This window comes from Schistocerca americana, chromosome 4, assembly GCF_021461395.2.
Source record: "Schistocerca americana isolate TAMUIC-IGC-003095 chromosome 4, iqSchAmer2.1, whole genome shotgun sequence".
Taxonomy (NCBI): Eukaryota; Metazoa; Arthropoda; class Insecta; order Orthoptera; family Acrididae; genus Schistocerca; species Schistocerca americana.
In genome coordinates, this window is record NC_060122.1 from 532,085,118 (window position 1) to 532,101,404 (window position 16,287).

The following is a 16,287-nucleotide window of genomic DNA, read 5'->3' on the forward strand; positions in this document are numbered from 1 at the left end:
TAACAGGTCAAGATGACAGGAGACGTAGGGGTCGAATCTGCTGGGGCCCCATGCACCAATCTGCCCGTTGCGGCAAGTCCAGTTGATATGACAGGAGACATGGGCGATGTGTCGGTGTCCGTTGGAGGAGGAGGAGGCGAGTAGATTTGCTCTGACAGAGGATGGTCATCCGGTTCCTGCATGGGCACGTCTCCTGGTGGTGTCCGTTCTTGTGCTAGCATCGCGATGACGGTGAGAGGGCTGCGTTGTGAGTATTGAGAGATGCCAAGATCCCGAGCGTCAGGTAGAGCCGAAGGTGGTGTAGCGGCATTCGGAACAGGCGTTGCCGGCACATGAGGCCGAAGCTGGTCCGAATGTCGCACTGCAACACCCGTGTTGGTCTGGATTTCATACAGGCATCTGCCACGGTGTCTTAAGATGCGGCCCGGGCTCCATTTTGGCCGCTTTCCATATCCCCGTACTCAGACGAGGTCGTTGTCGGTGAACCGGCCAAGTGAAGGCACCCGCGGCCGTGAGGTGGAAGGCCGCAGAAGATGAAGTAGCGTGCGGGGCTGTCGGCCATGTAAGAGCTCAGCCGGACTGTGGTCGCCCATGGCAGTGAAACGGTAAGATGCAGAAACTGGAGAAGCGCATCATCAGCAGCAGAAGAAGTCAGAAGTTTCCGCATCTGAGCCTTAAATGTGCGGACCAGTCGTTCAGCCCCACCGTTGGATTGTGGATGGAACGGCGGGGCCGTGATGAGAGCAAAAATCCGCAAATTCGGAAGAGGCAAATTGCGGACCATTATCAGTAACAAGAGTAGAGGGGAGGCCTTCCAAAGAAAAAATGCGGGCGAGAGCACTGGTGGTTGCCGCGGTGGTAGGCGACGTGCAACGGACAATGAAAGGAAAGTTAGAGTAGGTGTCAATTGCGAGGAGCCAATAAGTACCTAAAAAGGGTCCTGTAAAGTCAGCATGAATGCGCTCCCAGGGCTTCTCAGGTGAAGACCACGGCGACAAAGATGACTTTGGGGCAGCCGCCTGTGACACACAAGGGCCGCAGGCAGCGACCATGTGTGCTATTTCAGAGTCAATGCCAGATCAGTACACATGACGGCGCGCCAGAGATTTTGTGCGAGAGAGACCCCAGTGCCCTTGGTGAAGGAGGCGCAAGACCGAAGCATGCAAAGACACAGGTACCACAACATGCGGCGAAGCATTGTCAGTGGAAAGGAGGATAACACCATCCCTAGCCGTGAGGCGGTAGCGCAAAGCGTGGTAGTTCCGCAATGGATCAGAAGTCTTAGCGACGGGCGATCTCGCCAACCCTTCTGAATACAGCATAAAACCCGGGAGAGGGTAGGGTCAGAACCCGTAGCAGCCGCCAGCCTGTCCCCAGTGATGGGGAACCCGTCCACAACCCACTGCTCGGCAATATCCAGGTGGAAACACAAAAGTTTGTCCCTATCGAATGCCAGATCTGGACCCATGGGAAGGCGAGGCAGTGCATCAGCATTAGCATGTTGAGCTGTCGGCCGGAAATGAATCTCATAATTGAAACGAGACAAGTAAAGAGCCCAACGCTGCAGGCGGTGTGCAGCCTTGTCAGGAAGTGACGTTGATGGATGAAACAAGGAAACAAGTGGTTTGTGATCCATAACAAGATGAAATTTTGAGCCATAGAGAAAAACACCAAACTTATGAAGAGCATAAATAATGGCCAAAGCTTCTTTTTCAATTTGAGAATACTTTTGTTGGGCATCCGTGAGCGTTTTGGAAGCATAAGCAATGGGTTGTCCCGAACTGTCAGAAAAACGGTGCGCAAGGACTGCACCGACCCCGTATTGAGAGGCGTCTGTGGCAAGAACAAGATGTTGGCCAGGTCGATAAGCAGCCAGGCACGGGACCTGTTTCAGCATAGTCTTCAATTTCTGGAAAGCCGCATCGCATGACGCGGACCAGTGAAAAGGCACTTCTTTATGCAACAAGCGATGCAACGGCTGAGCCACCGAAGCTGCAGACGGTAAAAACTTGTGATAGTATGCTATTTTCCCCAAGAAGACCTGCAGTTCCTTAACAGATGTAGGGCGAGGAAGGGCATCGATCGCAGCGACAGTTTGCTGAAGCGGACGAATACGATCCCGAGAGAGTTGAAACCCCAAGTACGTGATAAATGCCTGAAAAAATTGTGATTTCTGAAGATTACACTTAAGACCGGCAGTCTGTAAGACATGAAAAAGTGTGCAGAGATTTTGAAGATGTTCTTCAGTGGTGGAACCGGTGACAACAATGTCATCCATGTAATTGATACACCCAGGGACAGGGAGCAATAATTGTTCTAAGAATCGCTGAAAGAGAGCAGGGGCGCTAGCAACCCCGAACGGCAAGCGTTGGTATTGATAGAGGCCAAAAGGCGTGTTAAGGACCAGAAACTGCTGGGAAGCAGCGTCGAGAGGAAGTTGATGATAAGCTTCTGACAGGTCAATTTTAGAAAAATACTGGCCTCCAGCAAGTTTAGTGAACAGTTCTTCAGAATGGGGCATAGGGTAAGTGTCAATGAGGCATTGAGCATTTACAGTGGCTTTGAAATCGCCACAGAGATGAATATCACCATTTGGTTTAGCAATGACAATGACAGGAGAGGACCACTCACTGGAAGTGACAGGAAGCAATGACAGGAAGCAAGATCCCTGTAGTAGTGAGACGATCCAACTCCCATTTTACCCGATCACGAAGGGCCACAGGAATGGGCCGAGCCCGAAAAAACTTAGGCCGAGCAGTGGGTTTGAGTGCGATATGAGCTTCAAAGTCGTTTGCACGGCCTAACCCATGAGAAAAATGAACGAAAATGTCATCGACAAGGAATCCAGTTGAGCATAAGGAATAGCATCAGAGACAATATTGACAGAGTCATCTATGGAGAACCCAAAAATGAGAAAGGCATCGAAACCAAAAAGATTTTCTGCATTGCTCTGGTCAACCACAAATATGGGAACAGTGCAAACGACGGATTTGTAAGATACCTCAGCATTAAACTGTCCCAAGAGAGAAATCTTCTGTTTATTGTACGTCCGTAATTGCCGAGTGACAGGTGACAGGAGTGGAGAACCCAACTGAAGATGTGTCTGAGAATTAATTATAGTGGCAGCAGAACCGGTATCCACTTGCATGCGAACATTGCGACCAAGGATTTGGACAGTGAGGAATAACTTCCCTGAAAGGGAAGAAGTGCAATTGACAGACAACACAGAATCAGAGTCAGCGTCATGTTCATGAACATCATGTATGCGGTCGGACTTGCAAACGAAAGACACATGACCTTTCTTTTTGCGATTGTGACACACAGCCCAACATATAAGTCACAGTGCAAGTTGACAAGCAAGACATGTGTACACATTAGCATTCGAATGAGCACTGAGTCCCAGTCTAGTGGCCGCTGCTCGGCTGGCCGCTTAGGTGGCGCAGCTGCTGCATGGCTGGCAGACAGCGCCACACGTAGAGGACGCACGTCATTGCACGGCGGCGCTTTGAATGATCGGCGAGTCACAACATGGTTAGTCTCCCCGATTGCGTGCAGTGTCCTGTGTCTAAAGTTTGCATCCTATAGTGCATCAAACAAGCAATATTATCTTCTGGATTCTGAGATTCATACGTATACCAGTGAACTAATTTCACATTTTAAGCATTTTCTCTTTAACCTACATAAATGCTCTCATTCAGGGCAACACTGATCAGTCTTTTTCCAGAATTACTAGTAACATTAGGAAATTAAGTTGAGATTAACATAAGAAAAATTGAGAGAGAGCACTGGATTAATTGGGGAGTGAGACTCTGAAAAATATAGCAACAATGTATAGAAGTATCTTAAATCATCAAAACCTTTGGTTTGACAAGGAAGGTGTTGTTTCTGGGCTTTAGTATACAGGAATTTGATCATCTTTTCTGACGTTAACTGTCAACAATTCAGGTATGTTATGTTCATAGACAGAAATTGCATCAAGTGTGTCAGTTAAGCATGATATTAATTGGGAGCTTTTTAATCCGATTCGTCATGCTGCTATGATTTTGCACCCATAAATGTCCCTCGTCTCCATTCTTACCCAGGCATTATCAAATAAAATTTGTCATTAACTTAGATTAATGTTTTCTGTAACTCCAAAACATGCATCCCCCCACTCATCTTCTCAGGAGTGGTATGTATCCTGTCAGTCCAAAAAGTTTCAGAGCTGGATTAATAAAAAAAACTATTGAAAAGATGACATAGTGGTTTAAATGTTTCAGATATTCTACATAGTATCCCCCAGCCGTAATTTTTCCCGAGGGCATGCAGCTTTACTGTATGATTACATGATGATGGCGTCCTCTTGGGTAAAATATTCCGGAGGTAAAATAGTCCCCCATTCGGATCTCCGGGCGGGGACTACTCAAGAGGATGTCGTTATCAGAAGAAAGAAAACTGGCGTTCTACGGATCGGAGCGTGGAATGTCAGATGCCTTAATCGGGCAGGTAGGTTAGAAAATTTAAAAAGGGAAATGGATAGGTTGAAGTTAGATATAGTGGGAATTAGTGAAGTTCGGTGGCAGGAGGAACAAGACTTCTGGTCAGGTGACTACAGGGTTATAAACACAAAATCAAATAGGGGTAATGCAGGAGTTGGTTTAATAATGAATAGGAAAATAGGAATGCGGGTATGCTACTACAAACAGCATAGTGAACGCATTATTGTGGCCAAGATAGATACGAAGCCCACACCTACTACAGTAGTACAAGTTTATATGCCAACTAGCTCTGCAGATGACGAAGAAATTGAAGAAATGTATGATGAAATAAAAGAAATTATTCAGATTGTGAAGGGAGACGAAAATTTAATAGTCATGGGTGACTGGAATTCGAGTGTAGGAAAAGGGAGAGAAGGAAACATAGTAGGTGAATATGGATTGGGGCTAAGAAATGAAAGAGGAAGCCGCCTGTTAGAATTTTGCACAGAGCACAACATAATCATAACTAACACTTGGTTTAAGAATCATGAAAGAAGGTTGTATACACGAAAGAACCCTGGAGATACTAAAAGGTATCAGATAGATTATATAATGGTAAGACAGAGATTTAGGAACCAGGTTTTAAATTGTAAGGCATTTCCAGGGGCAGATGTGGACTCTGACCACAATCTATTGGTTATGACCTGTAGATTAAAACTGAAGAAACTGCAAAAAGGTGGGAATTTAAGGAGATGGGACCTGGATAAACTAAAAGAACCAGAGGTTGTACAGAGATTCAGGGAGAGCATAAGGGAGCAATTGACAGGAATGGGGGAAATAAATACAGTAGAAGAAGAATGGGTAGCTTTGAGGGATGAAATAGTGAAGGCGGCAGAGGATCAAGTAGGTAAAAAGACGAGGGCTAGTAGAAATCCTTGGGTAACAGAAGAAATATTGAATTTAATTGATGAAAGGAGAAAATATAAAAATGCAGTAAGTGAAACAGGCAAAAAGGAATACAAACGTCTCAAAAATGAGATCGACAGGAAGTGCAAAATGGCTAAGCAGGGATGGCTAGAGGACAAATGTAAGGATGTAGAGGCCTATCTCACTAGGGGTAAGATAGATACCGCCTACAGGAAAATTAAAGAGACCTTTGAAGATAAGAGAACGACTTGCATGAATATCAAGAGTTCAGATGGAAACCCAGTTCTAAGCAAAGAAGGGAAAGCAGAAAGGTGGAAGGAGTATATAGAGGGTCTATACAAGGGCGATGTACTTGAGGACAATATTATGGAAATGGAAGAGGATGTAGATGAAGATGAAATGGGAGATATGATACTGCGTGAAGAGTTTGACAGAGCACTGAAAGACCTGAGTCGAAACAAGGCCCCTGGAGTAGACAATATTTCATTGGAACTACTGACGGCCGTGGGACACCCAGTCCTGACAAAACTCTTCCATCTGGTGAGCAAGATGTATGAAACAGGCGAAATACCCTCAGACTTCAAGAAGAATATAATAATTCCAATCCCAAAGAAAGCAGGTGTTGACAGATGTGAAAATTACCGAACTATCAGTTTAATAAGTCACAGCTGCAAAATACTAACACGAATTCTTTACAGACGAATGGAAAAACTAGTAGAAGTCAACCTCGGGGAAGATCAGTTTGGATTCCGTAGAAACACTGGAACACGTGAGGCAATACTGACCTTACGACTTATCGTAGAAGAAAGATTAAAGAAAGGCAAACCTACGTTTCGAGCATTTGTAGACTTAGAGAAAGCTTTTGACAATGTTGACTGGAATACTCTCTTTCAAATTCTAAAGGTGGCAGGGGTAAAATACAGGGAGCGAAAGGCTATTTACAATTTGTACAGAAACCAGATGGCAGTTATAAGAGTCGAGGGACATGTAAGGGAAGCAGTGGTTGGGAAGGGAGTAAGACAGGGTTGTAGCCTCTCCCCGATGTTGTTCAATCTGTATATTGAGCAAGCAGTAAAGGAAACAAAAGAAAAATTTGGAGTAGGTATTAAAATCCATGGAGAAGAAATAAAAACTTTGAGGTTCGCCGATGACATTGTAATTCTGTCAGAGACAGCAAAGGACTTGGAAGAGCAATTGAATGAAATGGACAGTGTCTTGAAAGGAGGATATAAGATGAACATCAACAAAAGCAAAACAAGGATAATGGAATATAGTCTAATTAAGTCGGGTGATGCTGAGGGAATTAGATTAGGAAATGAGGCACTTAAAGTAGTAAAGGAGTTCTGCTATTTGGGGAGCAAAGTAACTGATGATGGTCGAAGTAGAGAGGATATAAAATGTAGGCTGGCAATGGCAAGGAAAGCGTTTCTGAAGAAGAGAAATTTGTGAACATCCAGTATTGATTTAAGTGTCAGGAAGTCATTTCTGAAAGTATTTGTATGGAGTGTAGCCATGTATGGAAGTGAAACATGGACGATAAATAGTTTGGACAAGAAGAGAATAGAAGCTTTTGAAATGTGGTGCTACAGAAGAATGCTGAAGGTTAGATGGGTAGATCACATAAGTAATGAGGAAGTATTGAATAGGATTGGGGAGAAGAGAACTTTGTGGCACAACTTGACCAGAAGAAGTGATCGGTTGGTAGGACATGTTCTGAGGCATCAAGGGATCACCAATTTAGTATTGGAGGGCAGCGTGGAGGGTAAAAATCGTAGAGGGAGACCAAGAGATGAATACACTAAGCAGATTCAGAAGGATGTAGGTTGCAGTAGGTACTGGGAGATGAAAAAGCTTGCACAGGATAGAGTAGCATGGAGAGCTGCATCAAACCAGTCTCAGGACTGAAGACCACAACAACAACAACATCCCCCAGTTGAGTACAACACACAGAACATTCATATGACCGTATGAAATAGTCAGAAAAGTCATTCTTTGTGATATTGTTTAATTCCCACATCTCATTGGCTTGAATATCAGTTAATGACCCTTCACATGAATTTCTGCACTTCGTTGTTAGTGTTAGATTCATATTGATAATGCCAAATCTTGTCGCCCGTGATTAATTTTTCCAGAAAATAATTGTCCGCATTTTGCAGTACAGCCAAGTTATGGCAGGCGTTTAAGCATCATCATTTTTGTTAAGGAATCAAGATGTGCAGGATAAACTTCACACACACTTTTCTCTTCTTCAAAACATTCTAAAGAATGTCTTGAATGCTTGATTTAGAGGTGTTGCTCCATTGTGATTTATGACATAACAGTGTTAACACACTACAGCTGCATGTCCACTGCATAACAATGCCTGCTCGCGACTAATTGTTTGAGTGCACATTTTTTTGTTTACAGTTAATAGTTCAAGCTATCACCTTAGTTACTACACTGCCATGCCTTATACACAAGGAATCAAATCAGTCTCAAAACTTTTTGAGTAGACTTTGCAGAAATTGCCTGCATAGCCTGGTCAGTAAGAGTAAACAGTAAAGCCCAAGATTCCAGATTTGAGTCCCTGTCGGTCACACAATTTTAATCTTACAAGAAGTTTCAAAAGAATGCAAACTTCATTTGATAGTGAAAAAATCATTCTGGAATTGACTCAATCTTGGTAGTCAGTTACAGATAATGTTGAGAATATGTTACTCACTTAAAAGAAAAATAATAATTTTTCTTATGTGAATTTTATAGTTTTTTATTTGTGTGTCAACTCTTGTTATATTACTCATGTTCTCTTTTAGAACAAATACAACTGGATGTATGTATATCAGAACCAGAAGAAAATTGTGAAAGGTTAATGCCATGTCAGGCAGATAATGATTGTGAAGAATATAGCAGATGCTGTTTTAGTGATATTTGTGGTGCAGTATGTATGAGTACTCCAGTACCAGAAGAACGGCCACAGACAAGTAAGTTTCATGTTGTGCTACATATCCTTTTTATCAATACATTACTATGATGTAACTTAAGTAGAAGAGCAGTAGTTATAATTTAAGCAGTCTGTTATCTTACCCCATGTTAAGAGCATGCCCAAATCAGATTAGGTAAGTATTGGTGCTGCCGTATGCCATGTTAAATAAGAGTTGACCTTTTTTTTTTTTTCAAATTCGTAGACTTACATAACTTAGAAATTATTTCTAGCATTTTGCAAGTGCATTTAATCCACTTGTTAACCAAATTTCATTACCAAATAATAGTATTACCAATGACAGAAAATTTACACATTAAATTTAACAATGGAAAATCTAAGATGGAATAATAACAGTTTTATGAAAAGGATAAATCACTGCTCACTATATAGAACATATGTTGAGTTCCAAACAGGCACAACAAATAGAATTATGGGATTTTGGATATGGATTGTAATATACATAATAAACAGTTCCCAAGTTTTCTATATACGTATATAATTTACCATAAAGACTGATACTCATGAATACTGCATGAAGTACAAAGGAAGACTGAATTATATATGGCGGCTTGTCAGATCAGTTAATGTTCCAAAGATTGTAATTTGTGTGATTGATGTGACCTATTGAGCCACACAGCCCACCTCCCGCAGTATGGAGTATGGCCTATGAGACCTAAGGGACGGGGGGGGGGGGGGTGTCAGCATCAGCGTGAGTGATGAGTGATGTGAGGCAGCAGGCACACGACCAGAAGCTCCATCTCTGTCGGGTCGGCATGCGAAGGTGCAGAGGGCACTGAACGCGAATTGTCACATGCAATGAATGTTTTTGAACTAACCTGACGAGTGTTCGAACTGATGCTTGGCGGTGAAGTTCAATCCAGTGAAGGAACTGCGGATTGCAGTTTCAACAGCAAGGTGCGGGCCCAGCGAGCTCTTTGTAAGTGTGAGCAACGCGTTGCTTCAGCTCGTCGTTATCTCAGCAGAGGTGCACCACTGAGTCGTATTCTGAAAAGAAGGTTAGTGATGCAGGTCACAATCTTGCCCACGAGGGTGGAACACTCACGAACTAAATCCCATTTTGTGGCAGACACGGAACGAGGACAAACAATCCATACCGAGAATTGGTTCGTCGATGTCAGCAATGTAGAAGGTCCACGGGAAACGCAGAGAAGGGGATAGGTACATCATCAGTTTCACAAAACTGACAGTTTGTAACTGACAGCTCGTAGGAGAGACTTCATCGGTGAAAAGTCAGTAGGAACCAACAATTGAGGTATGATAGACACGTCAGTGCCATGTCAATTAGGTAGACAAACTGCGATGAAATGTCTGTGACGTATAAACGACCGCTCGGCCGAGGAGATGACTGGTCGGAGTGCAATGATAGGGGATGCCTGTGAAGTTCCCCCGTAGGACTCGGCGTCACTTAGTTCCTGCGGTCGGTGTTTGGGTGTTCGCAAGGTAATCTGCACTTCTTGGCCTCAGCTCCAAAAATCTTGTGGAACCAAAAGTATGGATGAGCCAGATGTGGCAGTGGCGGTGACTGATAGCGGGGGAGGCTTGTCCTCGTTGAATTGTTCTGGGACGTAAACCGGGATGTATGGAGCATGGGCAAGTCTTGAGTGCTCGGAAAGAGGAGAGAGTGAACGAGTACTGCCTGGCGGCATAGAAGGCATGGAAGTGCAACGGCCCCTGCCCCTGCCTGCAGACGGCTGGTAATAGGAGGTTTAGTGTCACACAGCGATGGGGGATGAGCTGGGTGTTTCTGGCGCAGGAGTGCATACAGCTGATCTGCTATGCATAGGCGAGAACTGATAGACTCGAAAGAGTGCGGCAGTAGGTGTATCTGTAGGTTGCTAGGTAACTTGGTAGACCATACCGCCCACAGAGTGACAGCTGGCATCGTGTGTTCACTCACGAGTAACCTGAGGTGGCGCCAAAGTTGTGACCGAGTGCATTCCCCCAGGTGCTCCTCATACAGAATCTTGATTATTAACTCCTGTGGTGAGCAGGCAAGTCAGGCCAATATCGTTTTCTTGGCAAACTCGCACTTTGGTGGCCTTGGATGCGAAAGTAGGAGTTCACAAATTAAATCCGAGTGGTTTTGAAGGTGTGTGACCAAACATAGGAACTTGGAGTTGTCATCAGTCACTTGCTGCAGCTTGAAGAGGTGCTCCACCAGTGTGAACCATGAAACTGGATTGTCCTATAGCGGAGGTAGCTTGGGTAGGCGGCCTGGAGGTGGAGACGAAAGTGGCTTCCCCGTGTCTTGGAAGGCCTACAGTCCTGCTGCACAAGAGTTCATGCTGGGATCTAGCATCACCGGAGCAGAAATGTTACTAGCACACACGTTCTGAACAATGGCTGGTTGTAATGGCTTTGAAGACGCCCGAAAAAACAACGCGGTAGGCACGGTCAGTACCACGGGAGCGAACGGGCGAGCGGCGCGTAATGAGGGCCTGAAAACTGGACCGGAAATTGCAGGAATGGCACTGATATTGTCCAACTCGGAAATGACATGGAGGCCAGTGCAGGAGACGCAGACGGTACTGCGGAAGGAGCGAGCTATTGTATGGTCAGAATTGAGGCCCCCCCTAGGGTGAGGCGGAGGGGGTGGCCTGGAGCTTAAAGTGGCAACAAAGCGAGTTTTCTGCACACACTGGCCTTGCACTCTTCGTGGTAGGACCATAAAACACTGGTGAAACCTGTTGGCAGTCGCACTGTCATAGTACAACGTTGCTGGGTGAAGAGGCTATGCTGGGTGCACTTGTACCCACGTGGTCGTAAAACTGGGTTACCGATCGGTTGTTTGTTTGTGGCGAACTGGATGCTTAAAAATGTCTGTCACTGATTTGTGAGGAAGGCGAGGCTGCAGTAGCTTGGTAATAGTTGACTGTGTGTGCGTTTTGCACAAATGGTGGTGTTGCACATGCCTCTACTGTAACTGACATCGTGGCGCGTAAAGGATCATAGCACGTGTGCGAATTTTGGTCCCTTTGAACTTCGTATGAGTGATCGATTGTGACAGTATTTAGTAGATCGTACTTTTTACTTGTTGTTGTGAATAATCTGGCGAAACAAAGCCTGAGTTCATTGTTTGAGGTAACTGCGTAACACTCGGTCATTGTGGAGTTGATAAAGTAGAGGTTATCTACATCAAAGGTCATAGATCATTCTCTGTTATCTGCAAAATAACCGACGGTGGAAGGTTGTGTTGGTCTGGTCATAACAGCTGGGCCTCCAAATCTTCGTAAAGAATGTTCGGTGATGTAGCCATGGCGTCGGGCGTGAAACCTGTTGAGTCTATACGACCGGCACAAAGGTCGCTGATGACGTAGAACTTCTTGTCCGGGGTCACCAATATGGGATTCTGGATACGGATCATAATATATGTAACAAACCGTTCCCAATTTTTCTGTATACACATATATTTTACCATAAAGACTGATACACATGAACACTGCATGAAGTACAAAGGCAGACTGAATTAAACATGGCGGCTCGTCAGAGGAGTTAATGTTCCAAAGATTGTAATTTGTGTGGTCGCACACACACACACACACACACACACACACACACACACACAACCACTGTCTATGGTCAGTGAGGCCTCTCAAAATATGGAAAGCAAAGAGCTTGCATTATGAAAGATTTGTTTCAAAGTATTGAAGATGAATAAATGCTCGTCCTAATATATATATATATATATATATATATATATATATATATTTTTATATATATATATATATATATATATATTTTTTTTTTTTTTTTTTTTTTTTTTTTTTTTTTTTTTTTTTTTTTTTTTTTTTTTTTTTTTTTTAGAGTCCATGTTTACTGGACCTCTTTTGCTTTGAATGGTCTTTCCTGTAATATCCCTGAACATTGACCAATCATCCTGGGACACTCATACATATTTCATATCAGTAAAGCCAATTGGTCTTCAACTACTTTTTACTATCCCCTATAGTCAGTCTGTAAGTTGTTATATCCTCATTACAACCAAGCTATTTCACTGTTCCTTTTGTAATGAATTCCTCCAAAAATGAGTCTTCCAGGTTTATTCTTGATGAAGGCTGAATTCTCTTAGCATTATTGTGAGTTAACTGCAGCCAACACAACTGTTTATTTAAATAATAACAGGACAGACTGTAACCTGAGTTCAAGTGCCCAAAAGCTATGTGCAGCTAAAGAATCTGACATAGTCAAATACAAAATAGATGATACTTACCATATCATTGTTTTCTTTTTCTATGACCTTATGTTGGTTCAACTGGATTCATGTGTGTGAGAAGTGGACTTCAATTTTTCATCAAAATTCAGGGCACTGTAGTTAATCTAAATCATGTCACCCAAGTGCCTGGATGAATCATGTCACCCAAGTGCCTGGATGGTTCATTTGAAACATTATGATCAGTTTCTTTATTCATAATTGCCCATTAAGACAGTGTTCCATCTTTGATTGTACCACTGTTGATGGAAAATTTTCCTCCTCCTGATATATTGTTATGTGGTTTTCCAAATCCCTTGAGATTATTTTCTGGAGTTCTTTCTTGAAGAAAGCCACAGCCAATGTCATTGCACAATCTGAACTTGTGCTATTGTATTTTATTGGTCCTGTTGTCTACAAAGAAGATTATGCATAAAACATTGGGCAAGTCAGTTTGTAAATGTACAGGTGAACGTGATTTCTAAGCACACTTCTTTAAAAGTACAATAAAATACTTCATTCATTAAATATTTATATCACACACTTCATAAATTTGAAAATTCTTCAATTGATTAAAAGCAGTGATATTATAAATATGACATTAAAGATTTGCCAAAAGTTTTGACCTCAGTAATTGCTTTTACGTTTTTGGGATGTTTGATATAAAGTGGAAAGTACTGCTTTGGTCCAGGGATGTGAGGGATGTGTGGGTCATATACAAGTTTTCGTTTTGTCTGGTAAAGTAATCATGAACTTTTTTTCAGTCCTTACCTATTACATTTATTTTAGAGAGAAATGATTTTTCCACATTGTAAATACTTGATAAAGGAGGAATACCAGTGATCTTAAAAAGGGTCTTGTGTGTTCTTTAGGTTTGCATCCAAACATGATTTTAATATCCCTTTTGTGCCTGCTCAATTTTTCATTAAGGTATTCAATACATTTATTCTATTTTACATTGCTTTGCAGCCATAGTCCTAAGACTTTAGTTTCCCTACTATTGCCAGCTGATTCATTTTTGATAGTCACATATGGGATAAACATATCCTTGTTTGGAGCCTTGTGGAATTTTAGTATGACAGTTCTTTTTTTTTTTTTTTAAAGCAGATTGTTGTGTGTCCTGTTGCTAAGTTGTTTTGTGACAGTGTTTGGCAATTGCTGTAATTCTTCCTTACTTTCTCCCTTTTGTAGAATTGTGGTTTCATCTGCAAATATGGTATTTTCATGCATATCCACATTTAAGATTAGATCGTTTGTGTATAGAAGGAACAGGAGGGATGGATCCCATTACTGACCCTTGCAGTCTGCCAAGTGTTCAAAGATAGATTTTAGGTCAAAACCTGTGTGTTTGATGCTGCTTGCTTACAATTGCTCAGGAAGGAACTAATTCATTTCTTGGTTGGTCCTCAAAATCACATTTTTCAAGCTTTGACAGCAGAATTTTATGATGCAGCATGTCAAATGCTTTCATATGTCAATTAATAATCCTGTCGATTCCTGTTTCTTGTCTTTCAGGCTTAGTATGCAGTTGATGCTCTCATAAATGGCAGTTCTTGTTGACTCTTGTTTCTGAATCCATGTTATTCATTACAAAAGATTTCACAAGTTTGTCATTTCATAAGTTTTTCTTACTGGGATTTATTTATTAAGGCCCATCTCTACTACAACATTGTAAGATTCAGGTGTCTTATGACATTACATGATAATTTTGATTTAGATGCATAAGTGTAAAATTATTTATATCTGTGTATCCTAATACTAGGCAAGTTTCAGCAAAACAGACAAATGTAGAAGTCAGTTAGACACACACATTTTCCGCCTCACCACATTATCAGCTACAGTAAGGGGCAGGTTTTGTTTAATATTAAGGACAGCCATATTGTCTTAGCATCTCTTTACCATTGTGGCTTGCTGGCTTGTGAAAGGAGCCAGTCACTCATTTATGGAAACAACAGCAACAAACATGTTTCTATTGTTTACATTAACTAAATTTTCATAAAAATAATTGGCATTTTCATAATGTTTCATTGATGACACTGTGAATGGCAAGAAATGGGAATGATTGATGTATTGATTACTTTTCTTCAGTGTGTGAATACTTGCGTGACTTCAATGATAAAATGGAAGGAACAAGAGAAGGTATGAGTCTTGCATTACCTGCTCCTAGATGCCATCCAAATGGTTCATATGAGGCAATGCAGTGTTCATTGCATAATGGCAGAGAAGAATGTTGGTGTGTGGATGAATTTGGTTCAGAAATACCCCATTCAAGGTATGTGAATCCATGAACCCATGCTGTTCATAGTGTTCTTGCTGCAAAAATTTCAGTGTACTATAAGAAAATATTTGCACTTAAGTTTCTCATTTGACCTACAGAAGATATTGCTATGATTAAAATATTAACTATGTTTATTGTGTTGTCTTTGCTTTTCATTAGCATTGTTTACAGCTGTGAAGACTATATATATTTTGTACTAAATCAATAAATTAACTTTCTTGTGCTTTTGAGTAATTGTTGTCTTCTGCTATTGGGATTTGTGGTGTAATGTATTGATTATGTGACATTTTCGATTGATCTTGTCTTTAGTTGTATGTCTCATCATGTGTAATTCTTGATGTATGGTAGTGCTCCACAGGACAACTGAAAGGTAGTGTACTACTGCATCAAACATTAAAAAATGTATTTTAAACAACATACTCTTTGTCCTAAAAAGAACTGCACCTAGAAGATCACAAGTGATCAACTGCAAACTGGGTGGATACATTCAGCCACATAGTCGGGTAGCATGGGTGGATCTGTGATGTCATGCATTGTTTGATATAAGATAAGCCCAAAAGGCTGTGCCAGCCAGTACTACTGTGCTAGCATCACTTGAACATGCATTATGCCTAGGCAACACGTTTGACAGTGGGTTGCCCAACTGGACAAGTTTGAGAGTTTGAGTTGGCAGGTGATGATCGAAGGGATCACTGTGTTAAAGAAAACTTTGCAGACACCAGTAACTGGATGCTGGCTCATATTTCGACTGTATAAGAGGTGAGATTCTTTCTACAAGTAAGTCATGGGGCAACTAGGTGCACAAATAAAATGAAACCGGAAATTTAGATGGCTGAAGGCATTTTGATTTGACATTTAAGTTCAAGAACCATGGCATTGTGAGTCTGTGGGAGGTCGGGTGGTCGTAATATCATATTGCACATCACACTGATCGTACAGACACCATTGCCTGTTGTTGGTGGTGATGGATACAAGAAAGCATGTAAATACTACATGTAGGATCTGAATGTCAGACAAGCACTATAAGGAGGGAACACTGAAGGGTTGTCCATCACATGCAAGCAGATCAGACAGCATTGATAAGTTTCATTCAATGGACTGCCCTGCCTCTGATGCAACATCTTATAAGTGTCAGTACCATTGGCAGGCGGCAGCATGACGCAAGGCTCGCTGCACACTTGGCTGTTAAGATACCTGCCATTCAACCCCTCCCTCCCCCCCCCCCCCCCCCCCTCCACTTCCTTCTAGGAGGCAACATTCACTGAGTCGCTGTTTGTAGGTACAGTGGAGAGTGCCACGAAGAGCAGTTTGTGGTCTCCCATCACACATTTAACCAGCATGGTGTAACATTGTGGGGAGCACGCCCATTCATCGTTGGTGTCCCTTTGGCACTCATGCACACCCATGCCAATGCCCTATTTCAACAGGACAACTCTGGTCCTCACATTGCTGC

At 42.3% G+C, this 16,287-nt stretch overlaps 1 protein-coding gene across 2 annotated transcripts in view; it reads left to right on the plus strand.

The window, feature by feature from the left end:
- LOC124612716 (balbiani ring protein 3-like) overlaps positions 1 to 16,287 on the plus strand; it is a 249,852-nt gene that overhangs the window by 194,077 nt on the left and 39,488 nt on the right. For both annotated transcript variants that reach the window (XM_047141072.1, XM_047141073.1), the window contains 2 exons: positions 8,177 to 8,344; positions 14,645 to 14,828. In XM_047141072.1, coding sequence (XP_046997028.1) covers positions 8,177 to 8,344; positions 14,645 to 14,828 — 352 coding nt within the window. The remainder of the gene's footprint in view (positions 1 to 8,176; positions 8,345 to 14,644; positions 14,829 to 16,287) is intronic.